We start from the raw sequence: 27,759 nt of genomic DNA on the forward strand, positions 1-27,759 counted from the left end.
AACAATAAATGCAAACTTATATGTATTCTGAATTATAAGCTGTCAAAGGTGTTTAGTTATTGTGATCCTTCGCATACTGTAGATGTTTTAGGCCTTATACATCTGCAGGAGCATGATAATGTAGGTGTGGCGTTTCTTAGAATAGATCTTAAGATCAATTCACAAGTCTTTACTTTATCATGCAACGTATGACAGAAAATCTTGTTTTCACCAGATGACTCCCTAACCACACCCTGCATGCATTCAAACACACAAAACATTTTAAAACTGCAGATCCTTTTGTGCTTTGTACTTCAGAATGAGTTTATTTGTAAAAAAAAAAAAAAGCATACAGAAAAGATAGTTCAGCATCCATGCTCATATTCTCCCACTCTCCCTTTTCAGTAACTTTATAGTCTTAGTCAAAAGATGCAAATAAATGCATCAAAAGCATTTGTTATATCACTGCTGACATCAGAGCAGCCTTAAGGCAGCAGCTATTCACATTATTACCATATTTGACCTCTGTTAATCCACATTATAAAACGGCCAGTTCTGGTTCTTCATTCTGATTGGTTGAAACGCGTTCTCAGCTGTGATAAAACTCACCGGTAAACCCACGGCTCAAACCGTATTACATAGCTTGTATCACTGCGCCACTGTTGTTGTGTACTGTAGAAAATAACTGTCAAAATGTCGGATTTTGTTGTCAATTTTGATTTATGGGGTGGGCTTATTATATTATATTGTATTAATTATAATCCTCAACAATTGAACAATTAATGGCGATATCCAGATAAGTGTCAATAAATATTGTTGAGTTTTCTTGTTGATTAATGCTTCCGTGAGGAGTAGTTGTACCGTATATTATCCACTGGGTGGCGATCTTACACAACATAAACATAAACTGATGCTTTCACTCAACACTTTAAAACTCAAGTGTATTTTTGATCAGCGATCTGAACCGGATCTCTAACAAAAGTCATTCACAGAAATGGAATTATCCCAACATTTTGCTCAAAATTTGAGAGGATAAAAGAACAATTGAAGGTAGGGTGAAACGTTTTTATTTTGTTGTTTGAAAGCAGAGGGTCTGTTCTTTCATTTGATATATTGTATGTTTATATATCTAAAGAAGAACATTTTTCTGGAAGGCATTAATGTTTAACTAAAGCTGGGTGGCAACTCTTTTAAAAAACGCTGGCAGGGAAAGTGTTAAGCATGCTTCCAAGCATATTTGATCCACACGTCAACAGTTGCACGGTATAAATGTTAATGTATAAATTAGATGAATGTTAATTTATGAAAATAAACACCACAGTCTTAATGAATCATATTTTCATTGTGTCTTTGCTCCGTCTGTTTTGCTTGGGAACCGCTCTGTTGCAGACACACTTGAGTCTGAGGAACTACTTTGTTTGGCGGAAGACTAATATCTGTACTAATATAATTACAACTTATTTGAAGCAACCGTTTTATAAACGCAATAAGCCCCGCGAAGCAGCGGGCCACCAGTGCACTCCACAACGGCCAAGGGGGTCCCAGGCACTCCGCTTCGCGTCGTGCCTAACAACGCCCCTTAGCCGTTATAAAATGCACCGGCAACCCACTGCTTCTTGGGGCTTATTGCTTTATCACACCCCATGTGAGCAAATCAAATGATTTAGCCAGACAAGCAGTGCATTTAAACACTGAGACATAGCGTAAAAAGCAGTTTCATAGAAAACCCTCTAACAGAGAACAACATTATGTATACAGTATGTGTCTTGTGCATGCCTTACACAACATTAAAGTATAGTATACTGCTGTTTTAAAATATGCTAATTTAATCAGGTGATGTTGCATTTATTGTATTTTCTATCTGCTTTAAATTTTACTTAGAGATGCAGGTGCTAAAATGAATTCTGATGCTAAGCAAAATTACTCTTTATGATGTTCTCTCGAATGAAGACTGAGATGTCGTCACAAAGGAACACATTCGTGTTAGTGAATATAAGTAAACTAATTGCTAAATTGCTTTTATCGTCCGATTTGGCTAATATATTGGTGCATCTCTTAGGCAAACATATAAAGATTTGTTGTTTCAACTTCAACTTCAAATAAGTAAGTGTTCATGTTGCCTTAAAATTTTAATTCAACATATGATTTGACATTTTTTTAAATTAACTAGGCTAATATTTTTATTTTAAGCTGATTTAACTTAAAATTTGAAGGCAGCACAAAGACCTTTTACCTTTATAGGTTAAAACAACAAATCTTTTTTAGTGTATGGTTCAGATGTGTTTTCCAATAGTGTAATACGTGCTTTACTACAATTTCTCTAGCACTTTAAGTAAACTTGAGTGGTTTGATACCGAGTAGTGACCTAGTATTTTTGTAAAAAAAGCATATGATATTCTTGCAAGAAAATAACATTAAAAAATCAGACGATAGTCATGGCTATATATCCTCTCAATCAAAATAAAAAGAGAACAGGAAAATGCAATGAATTTGTGCTTTGTGTATAGACAATGTAAAGAAACATCAGTAGTTTAATGTTCAATATTTTCATTTGCCATAAATACTATGAAAACTGATATTTTGCAAAAAGATCAGATTAAAAACAGCCTTTCTTTTTGTGTAACAAACTGTGGGTTGCAAAAGGGTTGTGTTACAATATTGTAAAATTCAATTCCAGTTTATTTAAGTTACATTGATAGTGTTATAATGTGTGTCCTATTTTATGTAAATTAGTGACAGCAACTGTGAAAATTTTAATCTGTGGCACACTTGTACAAGACACTTGTATTCATAGTATGATTAAGCATGATCATTTTGATAAAACGTGTCTGGTAACTTTTCTGGTATCTTTATCACATAGGAATGCTGACTCATAGTTGCTTTAGGAAGAAAAAGAAAGGTGCGTCAACAATTGTCTTTATATATGGAAAAAATAAAGAAAATGTGGTTGGTTTTCAAAAAGGTATCTTTCAGCTGCTTTTATTGGAATTTGAGAAATTAAAGAGCGTACATCATGAAAGTATTTGGTGATGGTGACTCATCTTTTGTGAATGATCATATGACTTATGTAAAAGAGTATCGCAGTGTATTTACATGTTACTGGGAACCTTGATGTGGTCTTTGGCGGAGCCCGCACTGCTGCAGGCTTTGCGCACTTTACCAACTCAGAAGTTTTATATGAAAGAGCAATCAGATGATGAATGGGAGGAGTCTCATGGGCAACTTCTCTTCCTATTTCTGGCGTAACTCTCGAGTCTGTCCCAAAATATGACTTATGTACGCCCTCGTGGACTTGCGTCAAGGGTCCCTAAGGTCACACTGCACTACATGTCATCAAAGTGTGGACTCAAGTCCACAAGTCTGAAGTGTGCCATTTGGGACAGGGCCTAACAGGGCTTCACCAAAGACAGCATCAAGGGTGCAAAAGAGGCACAGATGAGCACACTTTGGAGCGTAAAAATTTCAGATGGACACCCTATGGACTCATAGACTAAACGAGCATGCGCAATTTAAGGCCACAAGACCGAAAGTCCACATGAAGTGCGTCATTTGGGACAGGGCCTTAGTTTTGAATACCGCTCTGAAGCAGTATTCAGGATAGGCCCTTTCCCAAATGGCACACTCCTGAATTGTGGACTTCCTCAGAGTCCACAATTTGATGACGTCATGTAATGCAGACTTTAGGGACCCTTGACGCAAGTCAAGGAGGGTGCAGTGGAGTTGTATTTTGGGACAGACTCGAGCGCCATGCCGGAAATAGGTAGAGAAGTTGCCCATCAGTGTGAAAGTGCTGCACATTTCATTGGTACAAATGTTATGTATTTTAAAACATCTGCAACTGCTTTTATCACATAATTAGAAATAACATTAATTGTGCCATTTATTCAGGGACTATAACAATAAACTTTTATAAAGCGGCATGCACAAAATGAAGAGCTTACTAAAAGATGCAAAGAATTCTGCTTCTAAAAGTTTCAGTTAAGTGTAGATAATAATCTTTAAGTTCAGCAAATGTTCATTTCAGAGTTATGTGTTCATTTAATTTAGAGAAAACTAATTATATTTGAAGTAATGTTTTGGTGCAAACTGCTGCCACTATACTTGAATTGACATTTTTAAACTTCCTTATAGCTATTTCCCATTGGGTGAACGCTAGAACAGTGGTTTTCAAACTGGGGCCGCGAGATGGTGCCAGGGTGGCCCCAGTTTTATGAGATTTTATAAAATACATTAATTTATCAGGAATTCTGTGTAATTAAACCCAAAAAATAAGGCTACTAAACAAAATCACTACTTTTTTTGTATAATTTAATATGTTTTTTAAATAAAATGTTGAGTTTTAGAACTGTTTTTTGTCACAAATTTTCTTTGGGGGGCCGCAAAGGAATGTACCTAGGGGGGCCGCACGCTGAAAAGGTTTGAGAACCACTGCACTAGAACACTTGGACCAAATACAGGCGTAAAATGTAATTTAATAGTGCAATTATGCATTTAACAGCTGCCAACAAATCTTTCACGTGTATTTATTTTGCCGTTGTTACTGATGCTGTAGAAATGCATAATTCCCAGTCCGATTGCGTGAACAGCTTCGAGATACGTCGTGAACGCAGATAGAAGGCTGGATCACGTGATTTCTCTCAGAGCTCTTTGTAAACAATTGTGCGCAATTGTGTCTCATACCGTGGCCGAATAAAATACACTTTGCGAATGGAAACGTAATTTTCTCTTTATGTAAGTCGACTCTTCCCCACTTCCCCAAAAACACCTTTTTGAATTCACCCAAGGTGTCTTCAATTTCATGCAGGGCTGTACTGTACTGACCGAAAGGCGATTGACAAAAAGTATCGCGAGAGCATCTGTTTTCTATGTGTTTGAGTCGCTCTCGCGTTATTTCAATGTCATAAGCCGATCGTTCTGCGCACCTCTGAATGAACTCGAACACACCTATTCCTCTCAGCCACAAACAACACCTGCTTCTTTACCTGTCGACATCTTAAACGCGCTTCAAACCAGAAATCAATAAAGCATTTTAGTGTCTCATTATAACGTTTAAAGTCGCACATTTACCTGATGTTAACAACATTGGGATCTGAGGTAAGTGTTTTGCGTCACAAATGTTGTTAAATTACTCGATGTAACGTATATTTTTATTTATATTATATTTCATATATGTCGTATTAAATGAACTGTTCATTATAGTTAACCTTACGTTTATATACAACAACGGTTGAGACTTAAGTAAAATGCTAAATGCCTCCCTAAGATGAACCGTAAATTACCGTTGTTTTCCTCGCTGTTATAACGTTAAGTGGTTTGGGATTAAATCGTCTGCTAAATACCTAAATGTAAATGCAATGATTCCAGCAGAGACTCACAGGTTTTATGCTGCAGATATTTTTTATTTATTATAACCATAATAATTATAAATCACAAACATTCAGAGATATTTTTCAGAATTCAACTAGGTAAAAGTCTGTATTTTGATAAAAGCGTCTGCTAAATGACTAAACGTCAATGTTCTGATATAACTAGGGCCTAGTCCTGGCTCTAACCCTATCTGTAAGCTGCCCATAAGTAATTTACATATGATTATTCATTCTTTTTTCTCTGATTAATATGATATGACCCCCCCCCCCACACACACACAGATCAGTCCATCAGAAGAGATTTTAAGTGAAAGTAACGTTATTTTCTACTGTGTCGAAATGTGACCTCTTCATGTAACCCATCCCAGTGAGTACTAGTGAACACACCCACACCAGGAGCAGTGTACAGCCATCACTGCAGCACCCGGGGAACAATTGGGGGAAACGTGCCTTGCTCAAAAGAATCTCAGTCGCAACCTGCCTGGCATGCGAGACCTGCTGACCTTTGGGTTACAAGCCTGACTTTTAACCGTTAGGCCAAGACAGCCCTCCATCAGACTCACCTGAGTTCAGCTGTGTGTTTATGATTAGTGATGCCTCAATGGATAAACCAATAGAATATAAGGATGAAGACACATTGCCTGGTCAAAGGTACAACCGTTTGGTCACAATATAAATATATTTTTTACATTTCTTTATCATTTCTATGTAAAGCAGTTTGAATTACCATTGTGTATGAAATGTGGTATACAAAAGATTGCCTTCCTTAATGCAAACAAAACTATTAATCCCAGAGGCACATGACTGTTCGGGAAAACATCAATTAGCAAACATCTACTGTATAATGTCTTGTTACAGATCAGACCATCAGAAGAGATCAGACTCACCTGAGATCAGCTGTGTCTCCATAAGGAGTGACTCGTCAATGGATAGACGAATAATATTTAAGGATGAAGAGACATCGCCTGGTCAAAGGTACAACTGTTTGGTCACAATATAAAATATATTTTTTAAACGTGTCTTTAAATTTCTTTATAATTTCCATGTAAAGTAGTTTGAATTACCATTGTGTATGAAATGTGTTATAAAAAAATATTGCCTTGCTTAATGCAAACAAAACGTTTAATCCCAGAGGCACATGACTGGTCAGGAAAACATCAATAAGCAAACATCTACTGTATAATGTCTTGTTACAGATCAGTCCAGCAGAAAAGATCAGACTCACCTGAGTTCAGCTGTGTGTCCATGATTAGTGATGCGTCAATGGATAAACCAATAAAATTTAAGGATGAAGAGACATCGCCTGGTCAAAGGTACAACTGTTTTCTCACAATATAAAATATATTTTTAAATGTGTCTTTAAATTTCTTTATCATGTTAAGTAGTTTGAATTACCATTGTGTATGAAATGTGTTATAAAAAATATTGCCTTGCTTAATGCAAACAAAACGTTTAATCCCAGAGGCACATGACTGGTCAGGAAAACATTAATAAGCAAACATCTACTGTATGTCTTGTTACAGATCAGTCCAGCAGAAGAGATCAGACTCATCTGAGATCAGCTGTGCGTCCATGATTAGTGATGCGTCAATGGATAAACCAATAGAATTTAAGGATGACGAAGACACATCGCCTGGTCACAGGTACAACTGTTATTTCACAAATAGGCTAATATAATAAAATATGTGCTTATAAACGGGTACATAGTTCATTAAAGGGATACTCCAGCTTATAATGAAAAAATTACTCCATGATTTATTCACCCTCAAGCCATACGAAATGCATATGACCATCTTCTTTTAAAGGTAGGGTATCTAATTTAAAAAATGCTAAAGATGCTTTAGTGCAATTTGAGCTTGAGAAATAGAAGTTAAGGAACAGTTGATGCCAGGTTTAATTGTTGGTAGGAAATATGTTGTTTAATTGTGATTTTAGCCCAGTATTTAAGAGACATCTTTCTTTTCCTATTCAAATAGATAGGACTTTGATCTTGCATGACTGAAATAACTCCCCTGAGTCGTGGCAACCATGGCATGATTTCATTAAACATGACTTTATTAACACATGAATTTATTTATCTCATTTGAAATCTTCTTGTATTCATGTAATAATCTCTTTACAGTTATTATTGTCAGCTTGCTGAAGTTCAGTACACATTCAAATCAAATCTGAGAAAGAAGTTTAATTGTTTGTATGAGGGAACATCAAATGAGAGAAACCCAACACTATTGAAAAAGGTCTACACAGAGCTCTACATCACCGAGAGTGAAAGTGGAGAGATCAGTAATGAACATGAGGTGAGACAGATTGAGACACAATCCAAGACATCAACAGAGGAGACACCAATCAAATGTGGTGACATCTTTAAACCGTTACCTGAACAAGACAAACACATCAAAAGTGTGCTGACAAAGGGAGTCGCTGGCGTTGGAAAAACAGTCTCTGTACAGAAGTTCATTATGGACTGGGCTGAAGAGAAAGAGAATCAGGACGTCCACCTCATATTTCCACTTCCTTTCAGAGAGATCAATTTGGTGAAGAACAAAACACTCAGCTTTTTAGATCTTCTTCATATTTTCTTCCCAGAAACAAAAATGGAAATCTTCAGTGATAAATATAAAGTGTTGTTCATCTTTGATGGTTTGGATGAGTGTCGTCTGTCTCTGGATTTTCACAGCAGTGTGAGGTTGTGTGATGTAAGTGAATCAACCTCAGTGGACGTGATGCTGACAAACCTCATCAAGGGGAATCTGTTTCCCTCTGCTCTCATCTGGATCACCTCCAGACCAGCAGCAGCTGATATCATCCCCTCTGAATGTGTTGATCGAGTCACAGAGGTACGAGGCTTCAGTGATCCACAGAAGGAGGAATACTTCAGGAAGAGAATCAGTGATGAGAGTCTGTCTGATCAAATCATCTCACACCTGAAGTCATCCAGGAGTCTCTACATCATGTGTCACATCCCAGTCTTCTGCTGGATTTCAGTCACTGTTCTAGAGAGAATATTGAGTGAAGCAGAGAGAAGAGAGATCCCCAAAACTCTCACTCAGATGTACACACACTTCCTGATCATTCAGACAAACATCAAACATCAGAAGCACTATGACATTAAAGTGAAAGATGAAGAGATGATCTTCAAACTGGGTAAACTGGCTTTTGAGCATCTTGTGAAAGGCAATCTGGTCTTCTATGATGAAGACTTGAGAGAGTGTGGCATTGATGTAGCAGAAGCATCAGTTTACTCAGGATTGTGTACTCAGATCTTCAGAGAGGAGTTTGGCTTGCATCAGGGGAAAGTTTATTGCTTTGTTCATTTGAGCATTCAGGAACATCTAGCAGCTCTTTATGCTTACCTCTCCTTCACAAACAACAACATAAATGTGTTTGATAAAAGTCCTGAACCTGGTCTGTTTTCTAAAATTCAGAAATCAAAACAAGTTTTATTATCTGAGTTGCATCATAGAGCTATAAATGAAGCATTACGGAGTAAGAATGGACATCTTGATCTTTTCCTGCGTTTTCTTCTGGGTCTTTCACTGGAGTCCAATCAGATTCTCTTACAGAAACTCCTGAGACGGATGCGAAGATGCTCCTACAAGAAAGAGAAAACTGTTGAGTACATTAAACAAAAGATCAATGAGAATCTGTCTACAGAGAAATCCATCAATCTGATTCACTGTCTGAATGAACTGGGTGATGATTCACTTCTGCAGGAGATTCAATATTATGTGAAATCTGCATCAGTAGGAAAGTCCAAACTCTCATCTTCACAGTGGACAGCTTTAGTTTTTGTTTTGCTGACATCTGAGCAGCATCTGGACGAACTTAATCTAAATACATTTATTGGAAATAAAAATAAAGCCGATGGAGTTCTTGTGAAACTGCTGCCTGTGATTAAAGAATACAAAAAAGTCCGGTAAGTAAAACTAACCACAGTAAATTGGCTGTAAAAATATTGATAAATTTACTTTTTATGATTTAAAGGGGACATTTCAATTTTTTTTTCTTTTGAGATGTCAAATAAATCTTTTGTGTCCCCAGAGTGTGTATGTGAAGTTTTAGCTCAAAAAAACATATAGATAATTTATTATAACATGTTAAAATGTGCAGTTTTGGGGTGTGTCCTTATAAATGCAAATGAGCTGATAAAATGCAAACACTGATCACCATGATGGTGGATTGTTGAAATTGAAATTCAATCTCTCTCTCTCTCTCTCTCTCTCTCTCTCTCTCTCTCTCTCTCTCTCTCTCTCTCTCTCTCTCTCTCTCTCTCTCTCTCTCTCTCTCTCTTTTTCTCTCATATACCCTCTTACAGCGCCCCTAAGACACAGGCAGAAAATCCTTGTTCTGCTCAGTCCTGGTCTTCCATGGTGAAGACGACGTGCAGTTAAAATATAAACAATTATATTTGTATCGGCCTTTCTCGTGTTTTTGTCGATATGCTGATGGTTTCAAATTCATCAAAAATCGGCCAATACATATCGGCAATTGATACGTTGGTCCATCACTACTAGGATGTGTGGAGATGTAAAGCTAGGTATCATTGTATAGCAGTGAAAACATATGTTATGTTTCCTGATAATGTCTCATTGAGGTAACATATTTAACGAGAACAGATACATACGAGGGCCAAGAACTGATCCCTGTGGTATGCCATATTTAACCGGAGAGTGACATGACTTTTCTTAGTTACATAAACAAAGTGATATTGGTTGGTTAGATACGATCTAAACCAGACTAGTAGCGCCTGACCACTGCTGCCAACATAGTTTTCTAGTCCATTGAGTAAGATTGTGTAATTTATTGTGTCAAAGGCTGCACTAAGATGTAGTAACATAAGAATTGAGATTTCACCACAATCGGATGTTAAAAGGAGGTCATCTGTAACTCTAAGCAGTGCTGTCTCTGTGCTATTGTTGGGCCTGAATTCTGATTGGATTCTGATCTTCAGCTCTAAGATCAAACCCATCAAACTTGAGAACTCTGAATCTGTTTGATAATAATCTAAGAGATTCAGGAGTGATGCTGATCTCTGATGGACTGAAGAATCCTCAATGTAAACTGATGTCTCTCAGGTCAGATTGTATAAATCTCTCCCACTTTGATCATCCTCAGACTAGACTATGAGCAGTGAATCATAAAAGTAAAAAGATAATTAAATATCATATAAATAAAGATTGTATTAACAGTATTATTAATAGTATTATTTTTGTTGATTATTATTATTATTACTTAATATTATTAATATTAACTTATTAATTGTCATGAATGTCTGTTGTTGTTATAAGAGTAATGTGACGTCTTTGCATAGAAAGGTTTGACTTAAACATGAAATGAACCAAAAATGTTAAAATTAATTCTTTGTTTCCCAGGAAAAGTGTGGATATTCTTGAAGGTCAGGTACTAGACAATGGTTTTGGTTCATGTGGGGGTGTTGGGGGGGGTGGTTAATTATTTTCCGCTTGAAAAGATCTGAACTCTCAGGTGGTTCTCAATCCTTTTGACTGTTGCTTCACCATTTCCTCGCTCCTATGTCCTCCAGACAGCACATTTAAAATAGCAAAATCAAAAAAATACTAATATTAAGTGGGTGACACTGATTAAGCTCCTTGATGGCAGTTCAGTTGTGGTTATAATTGAAGTTTGTTTAAAGTTGATTAAAGTTATTATGTTTTTTTTTTGAGCTGATCTCTGTCTGAAGATAATAGTTTGAAATGTCTGTTATTGTTTTCTACAGGCTGAGTGATTGTGAGATCACAGATGCAGGTTGTGCTGCCCTGACTACAGCTCTGAAATCAAACCCATCACACCTGAGTGAATTAGACCTGTCCAGTAATTTTATAGGAGATTCAGGAGTGAAGCTGATCTCTGATGGACTTAAGAATCCTCAATGTAAACTGATGTCTCTCAGGTCAGATTTCATAAATCTCTCAATGCCCACTTTGATCTGTTAACCCAGAAATTGTCTTTACTTAAAGGCGCTCTAAGGGAATTGAAGCGTTTTAGACCATAAAACATTTTTTGTTACATACCGGAAACATCTCCTCACTATCTGCTTGCTGCCTGTCCGCTGATCAAACTGTAAAAAAACGCGATCTCTGTAGACAGCCCAGGCTTCACAAACGGCAATATCAACAAGTGGCCAAACCTAGCATCACAAAACAAAACAAAGTATTCCAGGCAATAAACGACAAAAAGGATTTGGGGGTGGGGGTTGGGCGCGTTCATGAAAGCATGGAAGGGAGGGGGAGGAGTTAGCTACGCTCCGTCTGTTTGAAAACAGTTTCAAACGTCAACAATAACTAACGTCTCGCAGATTCGCTTAGAGAGCCTTTAAACAATCAAGTAAAGATCACTAAATATTTTCTGTTTGAAGCAAAGCTTAAAAAGTTTAGTTGATATAACTTTTAAGCTTACAAATCCATTAAACTAAAACATTCAAGTAAAATGAACTTAAAAGTATTAGTTCATGTTGTGAGGAATACCCATAATCCTTTGCGCCTGAATATTTTGATTATTTTCTGCTTTTTCACAGAATAAAAACTAATAAGAACTTTCTCTAGTCAAATATTTGTTAATAAAATGTCATATAGGTTCAAGCTCTTATATTATTGATGTTGTTTTGTTGTAAACTATAATTTTGTGAAGTCACTGTTCAGGTGATCAGTGTTTCCGTACATGAACCCTGTTCAGAACATTTTATTGTATTTCTCTCCACAGTACTGACAATGTATGTCAAAAACACAGTTTTGTGTGTGTATTTCTGTGGAGAATCGCGTTTATTGAATGATTGACTTAAAGTCAGTCATTAATTTTGTGTTATAAAACCATTTATAACATCAAAAGTAATATAAAGTGATAAAGTTATATGCAACAGGTTACCTCACAAATTTCTAGTAATGTCAACTAATACGGGTTAAGAGTGCAGGAATATTGGAAGAAATTAAAACATTAAGTACATTAAAGGGGCCATGGCATGAAAATTAGACTTTTTCCATGTTTACGTGCTATAATTGGGTCCCCAGTGCTTCTATCAATCTAGAAAATGTGAAAAAGATCAACCCAGTAACTTAGTTTTGGTAAACCATTCTCTCCAAGCACATACAAAAATAGGTCGTTGAAATTTGGCACTCTTTATGATGTCATAAGGAGCTCTCATTAGAATAATACTGCCCCCTTAATCTGCACTATCCAACCACAGCACTGCCATTTAGTGTAGAGAAAAAGAGAGAAATTGCAACAAACCACCGTCATTGTGATCAGTGTTTGCACTTCATCAGCTCATTTGCATTTTAAATGACACACCCAAAACGGCACATTCTTGAACACACCAACAAAGTGTCAATTTTAACATGTTATAATAAATTATCTATATGGTATTTTGAGCTAAAACTTCACATATGTGCTCTGGGGACACCAAAGTTTTATTTGACGTCTTAAAAAAGTCTTGTGCCATGGCCCCTTTAAAGGCGGAGTCCATGATGTTTGAAAGCCAATGTTGATATTTGAAATCACCTAAACAAACACGCCCCTACCCCAATAGAATCTGGACCTTCTGTTGATAGACCCGCCCCACACATACGCAACCCAGCATTTGATTTGATTGGCTATAAGTGTGTTTTGGTAGTCGGCCCGTCTCCTTTTCCAAAGCGTTTTTCAAACATAGTGGACTCCGCCTTTAAACTTAAAATTAATTTTTATTTCAACCAGGCAAAATTACCTTTTTAGAGCAACGAGTTTCCATAATTTTTTTAAGTTCAATCAACCTGTATGGGCTTACAGTCCTCAGACTATGAGCAGTGAATCATAAAAGTAAAAAGATAATTAAATATCAGATAAATAAAGATAATATTAACTTTATTATTTATAGTATTCTTTATGTTCATTATTATTATTATTACTTAATTTTATTACTTAATTAATTGTCATCATGAATGTCTGTTATTAAAGTTGATTAAAGTTATTATGTTTTTATTGAGCTGATCTCTGTCTTAAGATAATAGTTTGAAATGTCTGTTATTGTTTTCTACAGGCTGAGTGATTGTGAGATCGCAGATGAAGGTTGTGCTGCCCTGTCTACCGCTCTACAATCAAACCCATCACACCTGAGTGAATTGGACCTGTCCAGTAATTTTATAGGAGATTCAGGAGTGAAGCTGATCTCTGATGTACTGGAAAATCCGCAGTTTAAACTGAAGAAACTTGTGTAAGATTGTCATCTGGTGATCTAAAAGGAATATAGATTATAGTGAGACTATACAGTATATAGATCTTACACAGCACTCTGGACTTCTTGATTATAATTCTTAAAGGATTAGTCTATTTTCTTAAAAAAAAGTCCAGATGGTTTATTCACCGCCATGTCATCCGGAGTGTTGGTGTCTTTCTTTGTTCAGTCAAGAAGAAATTATGTTTTTTGAGGAAAGCATTCCAGGATTTTTCTCATTTTGATGGACTTTAATGGACACCAACAGGTAATTCGTGTATTTCGTATATGTAACACGTGACCTTTCCACGAAATTACGGAATTAGGTGAGGTCGCGCTGGTGCATCACAGGGCCGGAGATTGATGAGAAGTTGTGGTTTAAAAGTGCATATTTTTTATTTTTCTTGTCAAAAATGACAATCGTTTCGCCAGATAAGAGCCTTATGCCACGTTTGGGATCATTTAGAGTCCTTTGAAACCCCGTTGAAACTGCAATTTTAAACTGCATTAAAACTGTTAAGTGTTGGGGTCCATTAAAGTCCATTAAAAAGAGAAAAAATCCTCAAATGTTTTCCTCAAAAAACACAATTTCTTCTCGACTGAACAAAGAAAGACATCAACATTTTGGATCTGGATTCTTTTTAAGAAAATTGACTAATCCTTTAAAGTCTTTGTGAAACATCATTTTTTTCTTGAGGAAAGCTTGCATTTTTTTTTTTACAAATTATATACTTACCTACTTATGTGTTTTGGTAAAACAAACACAAATTAAAATAAAATGTACATAAACACAAATTCAACTCAACTCAGATTTGATATGTGTGTTAACAAATTGTGTTTCTCTGTACTCTACAGGTTAAATTATTGTGAAATCACAGCTGTAGGTTGTGTTGCTCTGTCTTCAGCTCTGAGGTCAAACCCATCACACCTGAGGGATCTGAATCTGTCTAACAATAATCTAAGAGATTCAGGAGTGAAGGTGCTCTCTGATGTACTGAAGAATCCTTACTGTAAACTGGAGATACTGGGGTAAGATTCAATAAATAACACCACTAAGAAGTAGTATAATTTTCAGTAAACAGAACATTGTTTTAATTAATTGTGACTGGAAGTCAGACAGACACAGCTGATGTAATGTCAGAAGCAGTGGCGGCTGGTGACTTTTTTTTTTGAAGCGCACGATGCGAAGTTCGTCACAACATGTATGTAGCTTGTCATGTGTGTGGTTCGTCATTTCAAAATATGTGTTCTGCGCTTTGAGAGATCGTGTGTGCATCACGTGTCATGCAAAAATAAGTGCCTGCTGCCTTGAACTTGAAAGGAGACGCTCGCGTGTGCCAGATACTCGCACAATCTCATGCGTAATCAGAGTTTACTGTTAAGGGAGTGTCTTGCGTGTATTTAGGGAACGCGAGCGTCTCTTTTGTCATAAACGGTTTTGACGCGTGCAGCAAGCACTTATTTTGACAAAACACGTGATGCACACAGGATCTCTCCACACGCATGACACATATGTTGGAAAAGGGAACCACACACGTGACAATCCGAAAACTTATTTTGAATTAGCGCATCCTCGGAAGAGCAGTCACGAGCCGCCACTGGTCAGAAGTTATATTAGATTATGCAATTTAAGCTTAAGAAACAAATGTTCTGGAGCATGTTGCACGAAGGTTTCAGTTGCTACCCATGAACAGTAGCACAATTTATATTAACTACACAAAATATGTTGGAATTACGTGAAATTTACTGTAAAACCTTAAGTTAACTGCAATGAGACTGTGACTTACTCCATTGAGTGCTAGACCTTACGCTTTAATGAAAACAATAACATCACATACAGCAACTACTGTTGTGTGAACATTCATTACACAACAGCGCCCTCTTGTGCCCTGGAGATCTTATCATAATCATTACATCTCTCCTTTTCTAAAGTGATTTAACAGGAATATGGGGCAACAGTACTGCATGAAGTTAAAGGAACAGTATGTAAGAAATTTATATCAATTAATCATAAAATGGCCCTGATATGTCACTAGACATTAAGAAATAATTTTCATTTCAAATACTTATATCACTGACAACAGTTGTCTGGCCAGGATATTGTCATTTAAAAAGTGGAGTTGCAGCCCTCAACTGATGTTTATGTTGTCATGTTGTGTATTGGCCGCCAGTTGTGTGATTGCAGTACCAGTTTTAGCCACAAGTTTTGTTATTGCAATACCAGTTTTGGCCACAATCCTACATACTGTTCCTTTAAACTTACAATAGCAGAATTTAAAACTCAGGATGCTCTCTGTAACTTCCTTCTGTAAAGGAATAACGTTTATAAATATAACATTCAAGAAGGCATTATTTAAGTAAGAACGTTTACAGATAACCTGCAAGGGAATAACAACGTTAGGAGTTAAAACTGTTCTCGGGTATCTGTAATTCCGTTAAGTTTATTCTCTCTCTTATAAGTTCAGTCTTTCTTTGGGTTTTCTAAATGTGTATCATCTGTCTTTTATCTCAGTAGCTACGTTTACATGGACACATTTTGCCTCCATCGGATTAAAATCCTTCCGATTAATAAATCCTATTATAGCGTTTACATGAACACTTAATAATGTGATCGGATTGATGTGCGTGTTTATATGACACAAGATTTACATCAGATTTGATCATTTGACATGCGCACATTGCACAAATATAGTTTCACGCTGTTTCAAGATTTGCTTTGTGCCTCACTGATTATAAAGCAGCAGCAAAAACACCCAATCACGTGTGCCCAAAAAGCGTATTTTACTTCACGCGCTGCTGCAGACACCGTTCGCGAGAGCGAGTCCAAACACACGCGTTTGTGAATCAGAGAATAAATCATGGACTGACCGGACAACGCTGTCTGTCTTGTATCACTTTATGGGGAATTGGACGGATAATAGGAACAAGATTAACAAGACAATCACTTCTTGTGACTCTCTTCAACAAAAGAAACTCGAGTTATTTGCGTCTCATGTCATTATACGGCAAGTCTACGTCATTGCACGTGTGCATATGCTCCACACTCCCGTCCTGTAGGTGGCGGAAATGCACCTTTCAGTGGGTTTACCAACCGCCATTAAAAAAAGAAAAGATGGCACATGCGCAGAGCATCCCAGTTTCAGTTATCCATCCGATCAAGTGTATACATGTCATTTTGAGCGGATTACAAACGGTATAAACCACCCCTAACAAGCGGATTAGATTTTTAATCAGATTGGCACTTTTTAGTCCGATTGAGGTGTTTACATGGAGCATTTTTATTCAGATTGATCATTTAAACGGATTACAAATGTCCATGTAAACGCAGCTAGTGTTCTCTCATTTCCCCTCTGTACATGCAGGGGTGTCTTTCTCTGTTTTGATGAGCTCCCTTCTATTTCACCCGTACTGTTGTCCGTCTGCTTCCACTAGGTATGACCGTGGCTCGGGTGTTGGTTCTACTACTTCAGATAATCCCAGAGAGCATGGTGATGGTCTTGTTTGTCAGCTTTGGCTTTCTTGAGAATGTTTTTTTGCCATCTGTACTCCCTTTTCAGCTTTCCCGTTAGATTGGGGGTATGTGGGAGATGATGTGGCATGTTTGAATCCGTACTCCTCACTGAACGCCCTAAATTCGGCGGAGGAGTACTGTGTGCCGTTGTCAGAGCAGACTTCATAAGGTATACCATGTCGGGAGAACTGCTGTTTGAGATGTTGATGACTGCCTGGCTTGTTATGGTGGTTAGTTTGCTTACTTCGATGAAGTTCGAATAGTAGTCAAACAGGATGAGGTAGTGTTCTCCATCGAGTTTGAAAATATACTGCTGTGAGGATTGGATCCTTCCCTGTTTCTGTGAGTATTTCCTGGAGTCTGGCGGGTGCTATGACTCCATCACTGACTGCACACACTTGTACATCATCCTTATTTTCATTTTCGTCTGTGTCCTTTAAAAGTTCCTGCTCAGGGCATCAGCCACGCAAAGTTCTTTTCTTTTTTTTGTATTTTACAGTCTTGTTGTATTACTGGAGCCTGACGAGCATTTTCTGAAGTCTTAGTGGAGTCTCGGACAAGGTTTTTTACATTATGGTTTCCAAAGGTTTGGTGTCTGTTTCAACTTTGAACGCACGTCCGAACAGGTACCTGTAGAACTTGTCACATCCAAACATGATGGCGGCCAACTCCTTGGGGTCCATGCATATCTGGATCTTCTGTTTTTCTGGTTTCCATACCGTGACCATGCTGTCTACCTACTGCCTGGTCTAGGTTTTCCAATCTTCTCAGTTCTGCCTTTACTTTGTCTCTCAAAGCCACAGGGATCTTCCTTGGTGCATGGATGATTGGTTGTGTGTCTACTCTGATTTTGATGTGCTGTTCTCTTTCAAAACAGCCCAGTACATCAAACACGTCTGCATACTTCTCCTGTATAACTTGACTTGGCCATGTCTTTACCTCACTGATGCGTTTTATGAGGCCAAGGCGTACACAGGTTGTTAGTCCTAGTAGTGGTGTTGCACTCTGATTTAAAACTTGGAATTCGACGTGATGGAATCTTCTTTTGTAATCTGTCACCAACAGGCATTTTCCTATTGGCTTTAAACATTGCCCTCCATAAGTCACTAACTTTGCTTTAGACTTCCCAAGTTGTGCACAAGTCTTTCTGTGGATTGATTCTGGTTTGATATTGCATTGAGCTCCTGTGTCTATTTTAAATCTTATTTTCCTGTCATGTATTATATGATCTACTTCCCTGTCTTCACCATTACTTGATTTTACCATGTCTATAAACATTTCTTTTGAATTTGAGTCAGACTGTTGTTCTACCATGTGTACTGGCTTTTTTGTTGCATATGACAATGCTTTGGACATGCACATGCAAGTTTTTCTGCATTTTTTGCATTTGTCTTCATAGGCGGGACATTTCCCTCTCTGGTGGTCTCTGCCACAGTATTTACTGTATCATGTTTTGCCTGCATGACGTGACAAATTACTTTTGTAATTTATATAGATTTTTCCATGCGCTCCCTTTTGACTTAATTTACAATGCACTCATCTTATGCAGTTTGCAATTTGTCCATTTGCAAATGTCTGCTTCCGAACTCTAACACTAAACTGTGTGTGTGTGTGTGTGTGTGTGTGTGTGTGTGTGTGTGTGTGTGTGTGTGTGTATTCCTCTCCACAGGTTATGGAGATGTAAAATCACAGCTGAAGGTTGTAATGCTCTGACTTCAGCTCTGAGATCAAACCCATCACACCTGACACATCTGAATCTTTCCATTAATGTTATAAGTGATCAAGGAGTAAAGCTGCTCTCTGATGTACTGGAAAATCCTCAATGTAAACTGAAGAAACTTGTGTAAGATTTGATGGTCAGAAAGAAATCACATATACATTATAGTGAGAGTATATAGAGATCTTAAAGGGGGGGTTTAATGGTATTTCAAGCATTCTGACTTATTAACACAGTTATAGAGTTGTTTCCTCATGCTAAACGTAGGCAAAGTGTCAAAAATGCAGTTGGGCGTGTTTCAGAGTATTTCTGTGCTGAATGCACTTCGCCAGGGTTCGTACAAGTTTCGGCTAATTTTTTTCGATTACGGTTCTAACTGACGTTTCAGGGGTTTTCGATACGTATCACTTCTTTATATGGGCTTCCGCCGGAAAACTTCCCCCGGAAAACCCCGCCCAGCCGTCAGTCAGCGGGAGACGCTAGAGCTTGCTAACAGCTTATCACGCCACTCAGCTTTGTTTAATTTCAAAAGTCAACAATGGCACAACAAGAAGTGTGTTTTTGGATGTAAGGAGAAGACATCCAGCCTTATGGAAACAATGGATATAGTTTATTATCCGGATTAGCAGCGGAGTTTTGCGTGTTTGATGTTTGATGCGGTGGATTTTCAGAACCGGGTCATGACGAGTTACACGTGGTAAGTAAGACTTCTGTCTTATGTTGGAAATAGGCGCGTGTATATTATATAAATGACACGAACATGTAGTGAATCATTAGTTAAAACTGTGTTGTATAGTGTTGCATGATTCGTACTCGCTCCTCCCGTGTTATAACTCCTCCTTCTTCATTTTTTCGTACGTTATCGGAAAGATTCGGTAAAGCTAATCTTTCTTTTATAAATCTGATTAAACTAAAGACTCTTCAGAGATATAAAGGATGTCATACTACTCTATAGGTACTCCAGATTAATTTCAGAAATGCAGAAACAGCGTGTGTTACGTGAGCTTTAACATCTGTAATGGATTTAAATGGATTTTATTTCAATAAATATGACAACAGAAGTTAATTTTATTCAACATTCATCACAGTACTTGTAAGATACACTTTAACTGTTACTGAAAGTCACTAACATAAAACATTATTATGGAATTGTGAGAAAAAGGAAAAAATCATTTAGAAAGACAGACGTAAGGAACAATGTCATGATGTCTGGTGAGAGGTGAAAGAAAATCAGTGTGTAAGAAAACTCTTAGTATAAATATAAATTCATGAATTCATTTTACTTCTATGGCTTACTAAAGTGTTTCAGTAAAACGCAAGCGCATATAAATGAAAATACAACGTAAATGTACATAAACACCAAATGAAAACAAATTTAACTAATTGTTGATTTAATCTGTGTGTGAACAATCTGTGTGTCTCTGTTCTCTACAGGCTGAAAAATTGTAATATCACAGATGAAGGTTGTGTTGCTCTGTCTTCAGCTCTGAAGTCAAACCCATCACACCTGACACATCTAAATCTGTCATTTAATAATAATCTCAGGGATTCAGGAGTGAAGCTACTCTCTGTTGTCTTGGAGAATCCTCAATGTGAACTGGAGATGCTGGAGTAAGATTAAGACATTCTCTTTCTTTTTTTATAATCCTGAATCTTCAAAGACAAAAATAAATGATGTTAAAAAAGTTTACATTGTATCCACCTTATTGCACTCTTAAAACGTTTGTGTTAAAACATCACATTTTGTGTCTAGTTAAGGACAACATTTTTAATGTGTTGTCCCTAACTTGACACATCTGTGTTATTATTGGAACAACATTTTGTGTTGTTTTAACACATCTTGTATTGTCCCTTTTATTTATATGAACACAAAGTCAACATAAAGATTTACTAAACAGGACAAATTAGCACGAGAGCCAAATGTGGCAACATAACACGAAAGCTAAATTCGCGGTGCGTAATCCCAGTTAACACACTGAAAAGAACTGAAGGACAACAAATTAAGGTTTACAAGAAGTTTTGAATATCTGGTATTATGTGACTTCTAGTGACTCCTCTTTTATTTACTTAAGCAAATAAAAAATATGGCTAGGCAAACAATTTTTTTGAAAAATATGTTCCTCTGGCATTATAAATAAACTGTTACATGTTAAAATAATCCTTTGTTTTGTACCACGCGCACTCTGCTCTCTGTGATGCCTCTTTTTTTAGCAATAATTGCAGCTATTTCAAGCGCGAAGTAATTAAAGAGATGATTTTTTTAGAATTACATAATGGCGTCACGTTGTCTGAATCATTTAAATACTCTCCTCCCATAAATGTTGCATCTGAAAGGGAAACTCCTAGAAATGCATATGCAATAAAGTCAGTGGCAAAAATAACTAGACCACACCTTCTCAGCGCTAATAACCCACCGTGCAACTTTAAAACCCAATAGTTGTTATTTAACAACAAAATGATGGTTTGCTGTTAGTAAATCTGGCCCATAATGTGTTAAAATTAACACATCTATTTTTTTGCTGGGTACACACCAAACGCAAAGCATCCTGTTCCTCACCATATATTACTTACAGGATTTCACTACGGGTTATGCAAAATCTTCACTTGATGTGAATATTTTGAACTTGGCCAAAGACTCGTTTGAGGCAAATAGTGCATGTTTGCGTGTATTCGTGTGTTTGCATTGACTTTTATGTAATCTACTTGTGCAAATCGTTAAATTCACGTTTGATGTGTACACCCCATTAGAATGTGCCTTTTATTTATTGAAGTCAAACAGACAGTTGATGTAATGTTAGACATTACATTAAATAATCATAAAATATTACAAACACATTTTCTATGGTGATTTTCAAATTGAAAAGCGGTAGTGGTGCCTTTACATTGATCAGAGGTGATGAAGAGGATTCAGATGAGAACGTTCAGCTCATGAGATAGAGAAAGAGACTGCAGGGTCAGGAATCACTCATTCATCACATCTCTGTGTCTAAACTTAAAGATTGTGTGTGTGTGTGTGTGTGTGTGTGTGTGTGTGTGTGTGTGTGTGTTATTCTCTACAGGTTGTGTAAGTGTAATATCACAGATGAAGGTTGTGTTGCTCTGACTTCAGCTCTGAGATCAAACCCATCACACCTGAGAGATCTGAATTTGTCTAACAATAATCTAAGAGATTCAGAAATGAAGCTGTTTGCTGATGTACTAGAAAATCCTGACTGTAAACTAGAGATACTGAAGTAAGATTGTCTTTGTGTAAATGTTTCAGTACATTAGTCTCAGTACAGTATAAAGAGCTTTTTAGCTGTTTTGTAGCCATTTTTGTTTCATGTCACTTCTATCAGTCCATACTCACTTTTGTTTATAATACATATTTTTAGTTTCTGTAGCTCAACTGGTAGATCATTGTGATAGGAACGCAAAGGTTATGGATTTGATTCCCAGGGAACAAACATACTGATAGAATTATATAGCCCCAAATGCATTAAATGTCAGTTTGAACAAGTCTACGTGATAGATGACAGAGAAAACTGTGTGTTATTGTTCTTTACAGATTGATGTCTTGTAATATCACGGATGAAGGTCGCGCCGTTCTGGATTTAGCTCGAAAATCAAACCCATCACATCTGACAGATCTAAAGCTCTAAAGGTATAATCCAAAATATTATAAAGCTACAGACTGATCCTGATTAGAACATTTCTGCATTAAGACTTCAGAGCTCAGCGATATCATAAAGTATCATTTCATCCAAGTCAAATAATGTAATTGTACATTTTGTTTATGTATAGTTTACTTTATGTATGTTTGTATTATACTTGGAAATGTTACATTGTGATTAATGAGTTGTGATATTTTTTTCTGATAGTTAACGCTTGCAAAGCTCATCTTATTCACTGTTGTCTGTTTATTGGTTTTGACTTTTGCATATTTTCAAAAGAACAAATGTGGATTTCAACTGCACTGAGTGTGCGAGCTTGTTAGTACTTAAACTGATGCTTCTTTGTTTCCTCCCTCCAGACCATGATCCAGAAACACTGAAAAGAATGATTCATTCAATTTACTCAACTATTCTAAGGTAAGTGGTCACAATCAATTTATTTAAACCAAAATTAAAATAGAAAAACAAAACAAAAAAACTTTTGTTTAAATGTAGCTTAAATAAATTAATTGTGACCACTTACCTTAAAAAAAATTTGAATAAGTAAATTGAATAAGTCATTTTTTTAGTGAACTGATCGAGCTCAGCCATCTTGTACACTTTAAAACATCAAATTCAGTGTTATTTTTTAGGGAGAACACACTAAATGAGTTGTCCCAAAATAGACAAATCTCTTTGTTATCAATGGATTAACACATTTTTTGTTACTTTGTTACACAATTGATTTATTTTTACACAAAATGACACATAGAGGCCGTTTAGTCCTAGACTAAAATAAATGTAAGAGCTGTCCAAACACAAAACAACTTGCACTGACATAACGTAAAATACATCAGTGCCCTTTGTTTCGCCTTAAAATGCAGACGAGTGATGTTTTACTAAGGCATGTTTGTTAAAACTAGTTATATTTCCTAATTAAACTAAACAGCTAATCCCTGTATGGGAAACCGTCCCATAATGTGTTGAAATGACACACAATGTGTTAAATAGCATAACACAAAAATGTGTAAAAATGAACACATGCTTTTTAGGGTGTAGTACAAGGTGTAGTACCTCAGGCCCTGTCCCAAATGGCATCCTAAACAAACTTTGCGAACCTTGAACAAGTGCAGCCTCAGACAAATTGCTCATCACGTGTGCATAAAGGGGGTTCACGTGAGATTGGGACTTCCTCTAACATAGGCAGAAATTAAAATTTGATCTTAATAGTCATAAACACAATTTTACACGTTCCCAAAACCTGACAGACACTTACAAGCACACTGTAGGCTACTGTTACAGTACAATATAGTTATTACTAGCTAGGATGAATTACTAAAGGTGATGTTATAAATGCATACTGATTTTGCTTTTAAATATAATAATAGTAACTATAGAGCTATATAGAGTTACAGGTACAGTGTTGTGATTTTCAGTATCGATCGCCAGGTGATGCAGTACTTTTAGTTTTATGACCTGTAGGTTACAGCTTCAGTCTTTGGGCCCTATTTTAACGATCTAACACATTGTCTAAAGCGCACAGCGCAACGTCTAAATGGGCGTGTCCGAATCCACTTTTGCTAATTTAATAACGGGAAATATGGTTTGTGCGCCGAGCGCATGGTCGAAAAGGGTTGGCACAATTTTTTTAATGAGAAATGGGAGTATTTCGGGCGTAACGTGCAATAAACCAATGAGAGTCTCAGCTCTCATCCCCTTTAAAAGCCTGTTGCGCTGGCGCTATGTCTAATCCCTATTTAGATAACGGACTTTGTAAACTGAAAAACTAAGAGGAGAAAGAAGATCCCCAGTTTAAGATTAATGTTAAATAGGGGAGACCGGGGCTGGTTGTCTCACGGGTTGGTTGTCACACTGCTTATTCCAGACATACTACATGGTGCTGTGGTACAATTATGATATCAATTTGTTAGCCTTTAATAGCTTACTCATTTGCACTTGAAATTTTGCTGAGCAGACACAAAACATTGAGGCTAGGAGACAATTTTTTTTTTTTATGGGTCAGAGTAAATTTTCATGTTGGTGTTGTTTTTGTGTTGAGATCTTGTAGGATATTAGTCATTCAAAAACAAAACACTCATTAAAAAGCCAAAAGTAGTAGCTTTATTTTGAGTCATCTTTTAGCAATCAAGTTAAAGCCGTGTGTTAGCTAGCTTATCATGTTCATCAAGAAGTCAGTTGGGGATGGTTGTCACATAGCTTGCGGGGTTGGTTGTCACATAAGAATATTGGACATGTAGACCTTTTAAGACTGTTTGTCTGTTTGTTTGTTTTTGTTTGCTGTTAAAATAAAATAAATAAAGCATTAAATAAAGAGGCTTTAACACTAAAAATGATTTAATTTTATTTCTCAACACAGTAGACAATAGGCTTTATGCCCAGCTGCACTACTTCCCGAACCCCAGCCAGCCTCCCGCCCCCCGTCCGCCACCACTGGACAAACCGACCAATCCAGGTGTGCCCGACCTCAGTAGTCACAACAACAATAATCAGACACACCTGGACCAATCAGTCCGTCCAACAATGGCAGACAGGAAACAAGCTGCTGTCTGAAGTTCATAGTGCAGCTGGGCATAAAGCCTATTTAAGTAACTGATCACCCACTTTAATCCCATTGTTTAAACATAAGGGGCATTAATAACAACTATCATAGCGGTGGATTCATATTAAAACGTATTTGCAGTTTCTATCTTAAAAAAATAAAAAGTTACACATTATCTTTTCAGATCCCAATTTATCATTGAAATCCTATAGAATCACTATAGGGACAACCAACCCCATACCCTGTGACAACCAACCCCGTGATGGTTAATTACTTCCTGTTACAATACAATCGAAAAGTATAAAGTATACACATTTAAAGCCAAGACTCCAAAGTTTCATTTCATGTAGGAATTACTGCTGAAAGATTTTTTGAAGATGAGCAATTCATGCATGAGTAAAAATTGTGACAACCAACCCCGGTCTCCCCTAATTGTGTTGTTTTCACTTGTATTGAAATTGTTATTTTTTGAATTAAAACCTTTAAAACCTGTTTCTTTTAGTCATGGAAGTAAAAAAGCAGGCTTTTAATTGCTATCCAATATGGCTATCCAATATCATCAAAAATTATTTACAAGTAGGTAAGAAAAGGTTTGTACTGTAAAAATACTTTATTTGTAACACACAGGATATAAAGAATTTACAAACGGCTCTCCTTTCAGCACTTGGACAGTGTCACGAGATTTTTTTTAGCATTACTTAAAAATGTTTCTCATCTCACCATATCCACAGGTACAGAGTCATCATATACAATAAATCCGTGAGGTAGCATTTAAAAAAAACATTTAAAAACAGATGCATTTGTTTAAAGCAAAGCATTTACTTACCAGGCTGCAGGTGAAGCAGCTCTTTGTGCCTTCTAACGTCTCATAATTAGTCCTCATTTATGTCCAAGAGACTCAATAATAATCTTTTACATTCAATCCTTAAATCTTTCATATTTAAAAGTGTTTTTGTGCTGCTGCGCATTCATGTATGTGTTAAGCAAACCCGAGTTGTCGTCCCATTTAGGCGCATATTACTAATGCGCTCTTTAAATAACAAAAAATATATATCGTGCCATTGACTTTAGACTTTAGAGCAGGTTTTTGTTGGTCAATGGCGTAGTCTATTTTAGTTGCCTTAAAATAGCAGCGCGCCAACAATGCGCCTAAACACATCTCATTTTCAGACCAGAACGCCCATGGGCACAAAAGGGGGCGCAAATGCATTTGCTATTTAAACAACGCGGCGCCAAACGTGAAAATTATAATTGCGCAGGGTGGAAACTAGCAACAAAAAAATCCTGGATGTCCATATAAGATAATGTTGAATGATCGCATTATCCTCTCCATGATAAAGAAAAACCCCTTTACAGTGTCCAGAGAAGTGATAAATTAATCTGAATTCTTCTGTCTTCTGTTACATCACCAAAAAACATCAGCGACCCCAGTGCCTTAGGAAACCATGCATGAAAATGCATTCACACTGCCTGAACATTACACTGTTTTACCGAAGATGTTGTCTGCTCATATCATGAGATGTTCTTCGCCTTCTCCATCATTTTTATTCTCATTAGTCTTAGGTTCATATTGGTTTAATTTCTCCAAACAAGGCTTTTGTAGAGTTTGTCTGACTTTTTTAGGAGTCTAATCTACCCTTCCTAGTCTTGAAGCTATTCTCCAGGATTGTTTTTGTTCCTGAGCTCACCAGTGCATTTTTTTTCTCAGAATGTACCAAATTGTCCATAGCATCTACTAATGTAATATGCACTCTAAAAAACAAACGGCGCTATACAGCACCAAAACAGCTGCCCTGGATCGCAACGACAGAAGAACCATTCCCAGTGGCATACAGCACCGGTGAAGAACCAGTGAAGCACCAGTGAAGCACCAGCGAAGCACCAGTGAAGCACCAGTGTAGAACCATATAGGGGCCATATAGCACCACATATGGTTCTACATAGCACTATATGGTTCTACACAGGTGCTTCACTGGTGCTTCACCGGTGCTACATGGCACCAAAAATGGTTCTTCTATCGTTACAATCCAAAGCAACTGTTTTGGTGCTATATAGCACCATTTGTTTTTTAGAGTGTAGTCTGTATAACTACCATGGAGATCTCTCTGAACCGCAGCTTCCAAATTCAAATGTCACACTTAAAATCAACTTCAGACCTTTAACATCCTTTATTGATGGGAAAATTATTTAACAAATAGACAATACCTGTACATAAAACAGCAGGGGAGCCACATATTAAAACGCCTATAACTCCTAAGCCAAATTAGAGCAGAGTGTCTGCACTTTAAGCCATATAATAAAACCGTATTTTGAATATTGGTTTGGTAAACAGCTAAAATAACAAAACTTGTGTTAGTGTCTAAATACATATGGACGTAACTGTATTACATAAGTAATCTTGAAATGTTGAGAGATCGTAAAGGCGACATTGTAAAAAGGTACTGTAATGGTAATAAAATGATGTCCCTGGGGCATTACAGTTTTGTTGCCCATTAGTAAGCCATGAAATGACCAAAAACGACTAATAAAGTGTTGTGACTTATGTTTGATTTTATGATTACCGTCATTGATTTGCCAGCAATCAAAAAGCTCCAAGTAAACAAGTCTGCAGGCTGTATTTTTGTTACTTATAGGCCATTTTGCTCCTGAGGGTCTTTTAAATGGTTTTGTTTAATAACTTGTTTAAGGTAAAATAAAGTTGCTGTGATTCTGTGCCATGTTTATTATTGCTTAATAAAAGTATATGTTTAATAAAAAAAGTTTAACAGATTCAAGTAACTTTCGAAAT

General features: G+C 36.8%; 1 protein-coding gene across 1 annotated transcript; it reads left to right on the forward strand.

Annotated features, from left to right (window-relative positions):
• The first annotated feature begins 6,265 nt into the window (after positions 1–6,265).
• LOC129413776 (NACHT, LRR and PYD domains-containing protein 3) lies at positions 6,266–24,761 on the forward strand. The gene is made up of 13 exons (XM_073867372.1): positions 6,266–6,320; positions 6,542–6,658; positions 6,869–6,988; positions 7,468–9,261; positions 10,292–10,420; positions 11,083–11,256; positions 13,378–13,551; positions 14,407–14,580; positions 18,732–18,905; positions 20,214–20,390; positions 21,839–22,012; positions 22,327–22,422; positions 22,792–24,761. The coding sequence occupies exons 1-12, from the start codon at positions 6,271–6,273 to the stop codon at positions 22,418–22,420; spliced, it is 3,351 nt and encodes a 1,116-aa protein (XP_073723473.1). The 5' UTR covers positions 6,266–6,270; the 3' UTR covers positions 22,421–22,422; positions 22,792–24,761.
• Positions 24,762–27,759: the final 2,998 nt, after the last annotated feature.

This window comes from Misgurnus anguillicaudatus, chromosome 5 (assembly GCF_027580225.2).
Source record: "Misgurnus anguillicaudatus chromosome 5, ASM2758022v2, whole genome shotgun sequence".
Taxonomy (NCBI): domain Eukaryota; kingdom Metazoa; phylum Chordata; class Actinopteri; order Cypriniformes; family Cobitidae; genus Misgurnus; species Misgurnus anguillicaudatus.

Excerpts from the sequence above, each read along its gene's own strand:
- LOC129413776 (XM_073867372.1), top strand. The coding sequence starts at position 6,271 with ATGGATAGACGAATAATATTTAAGGATGAAGAGACATCGCCTGGTCAA. Across the intron at positions 11,257-13,377 it reads TGTAAACTGATGTCTCTCAG|GCTGAGTGATTGTGAGATCG; the intron begins GTCAGATTTCAT and ends TGTTTTCTACAG. Across the intron at positions 20,391-21,838 it reads TGTGAACTGGAGATGCTGGA|GTTGTGTAAGTGTAATATCA; the intron begins GTAAGATTAAGA and ends TATTCTCTACAG.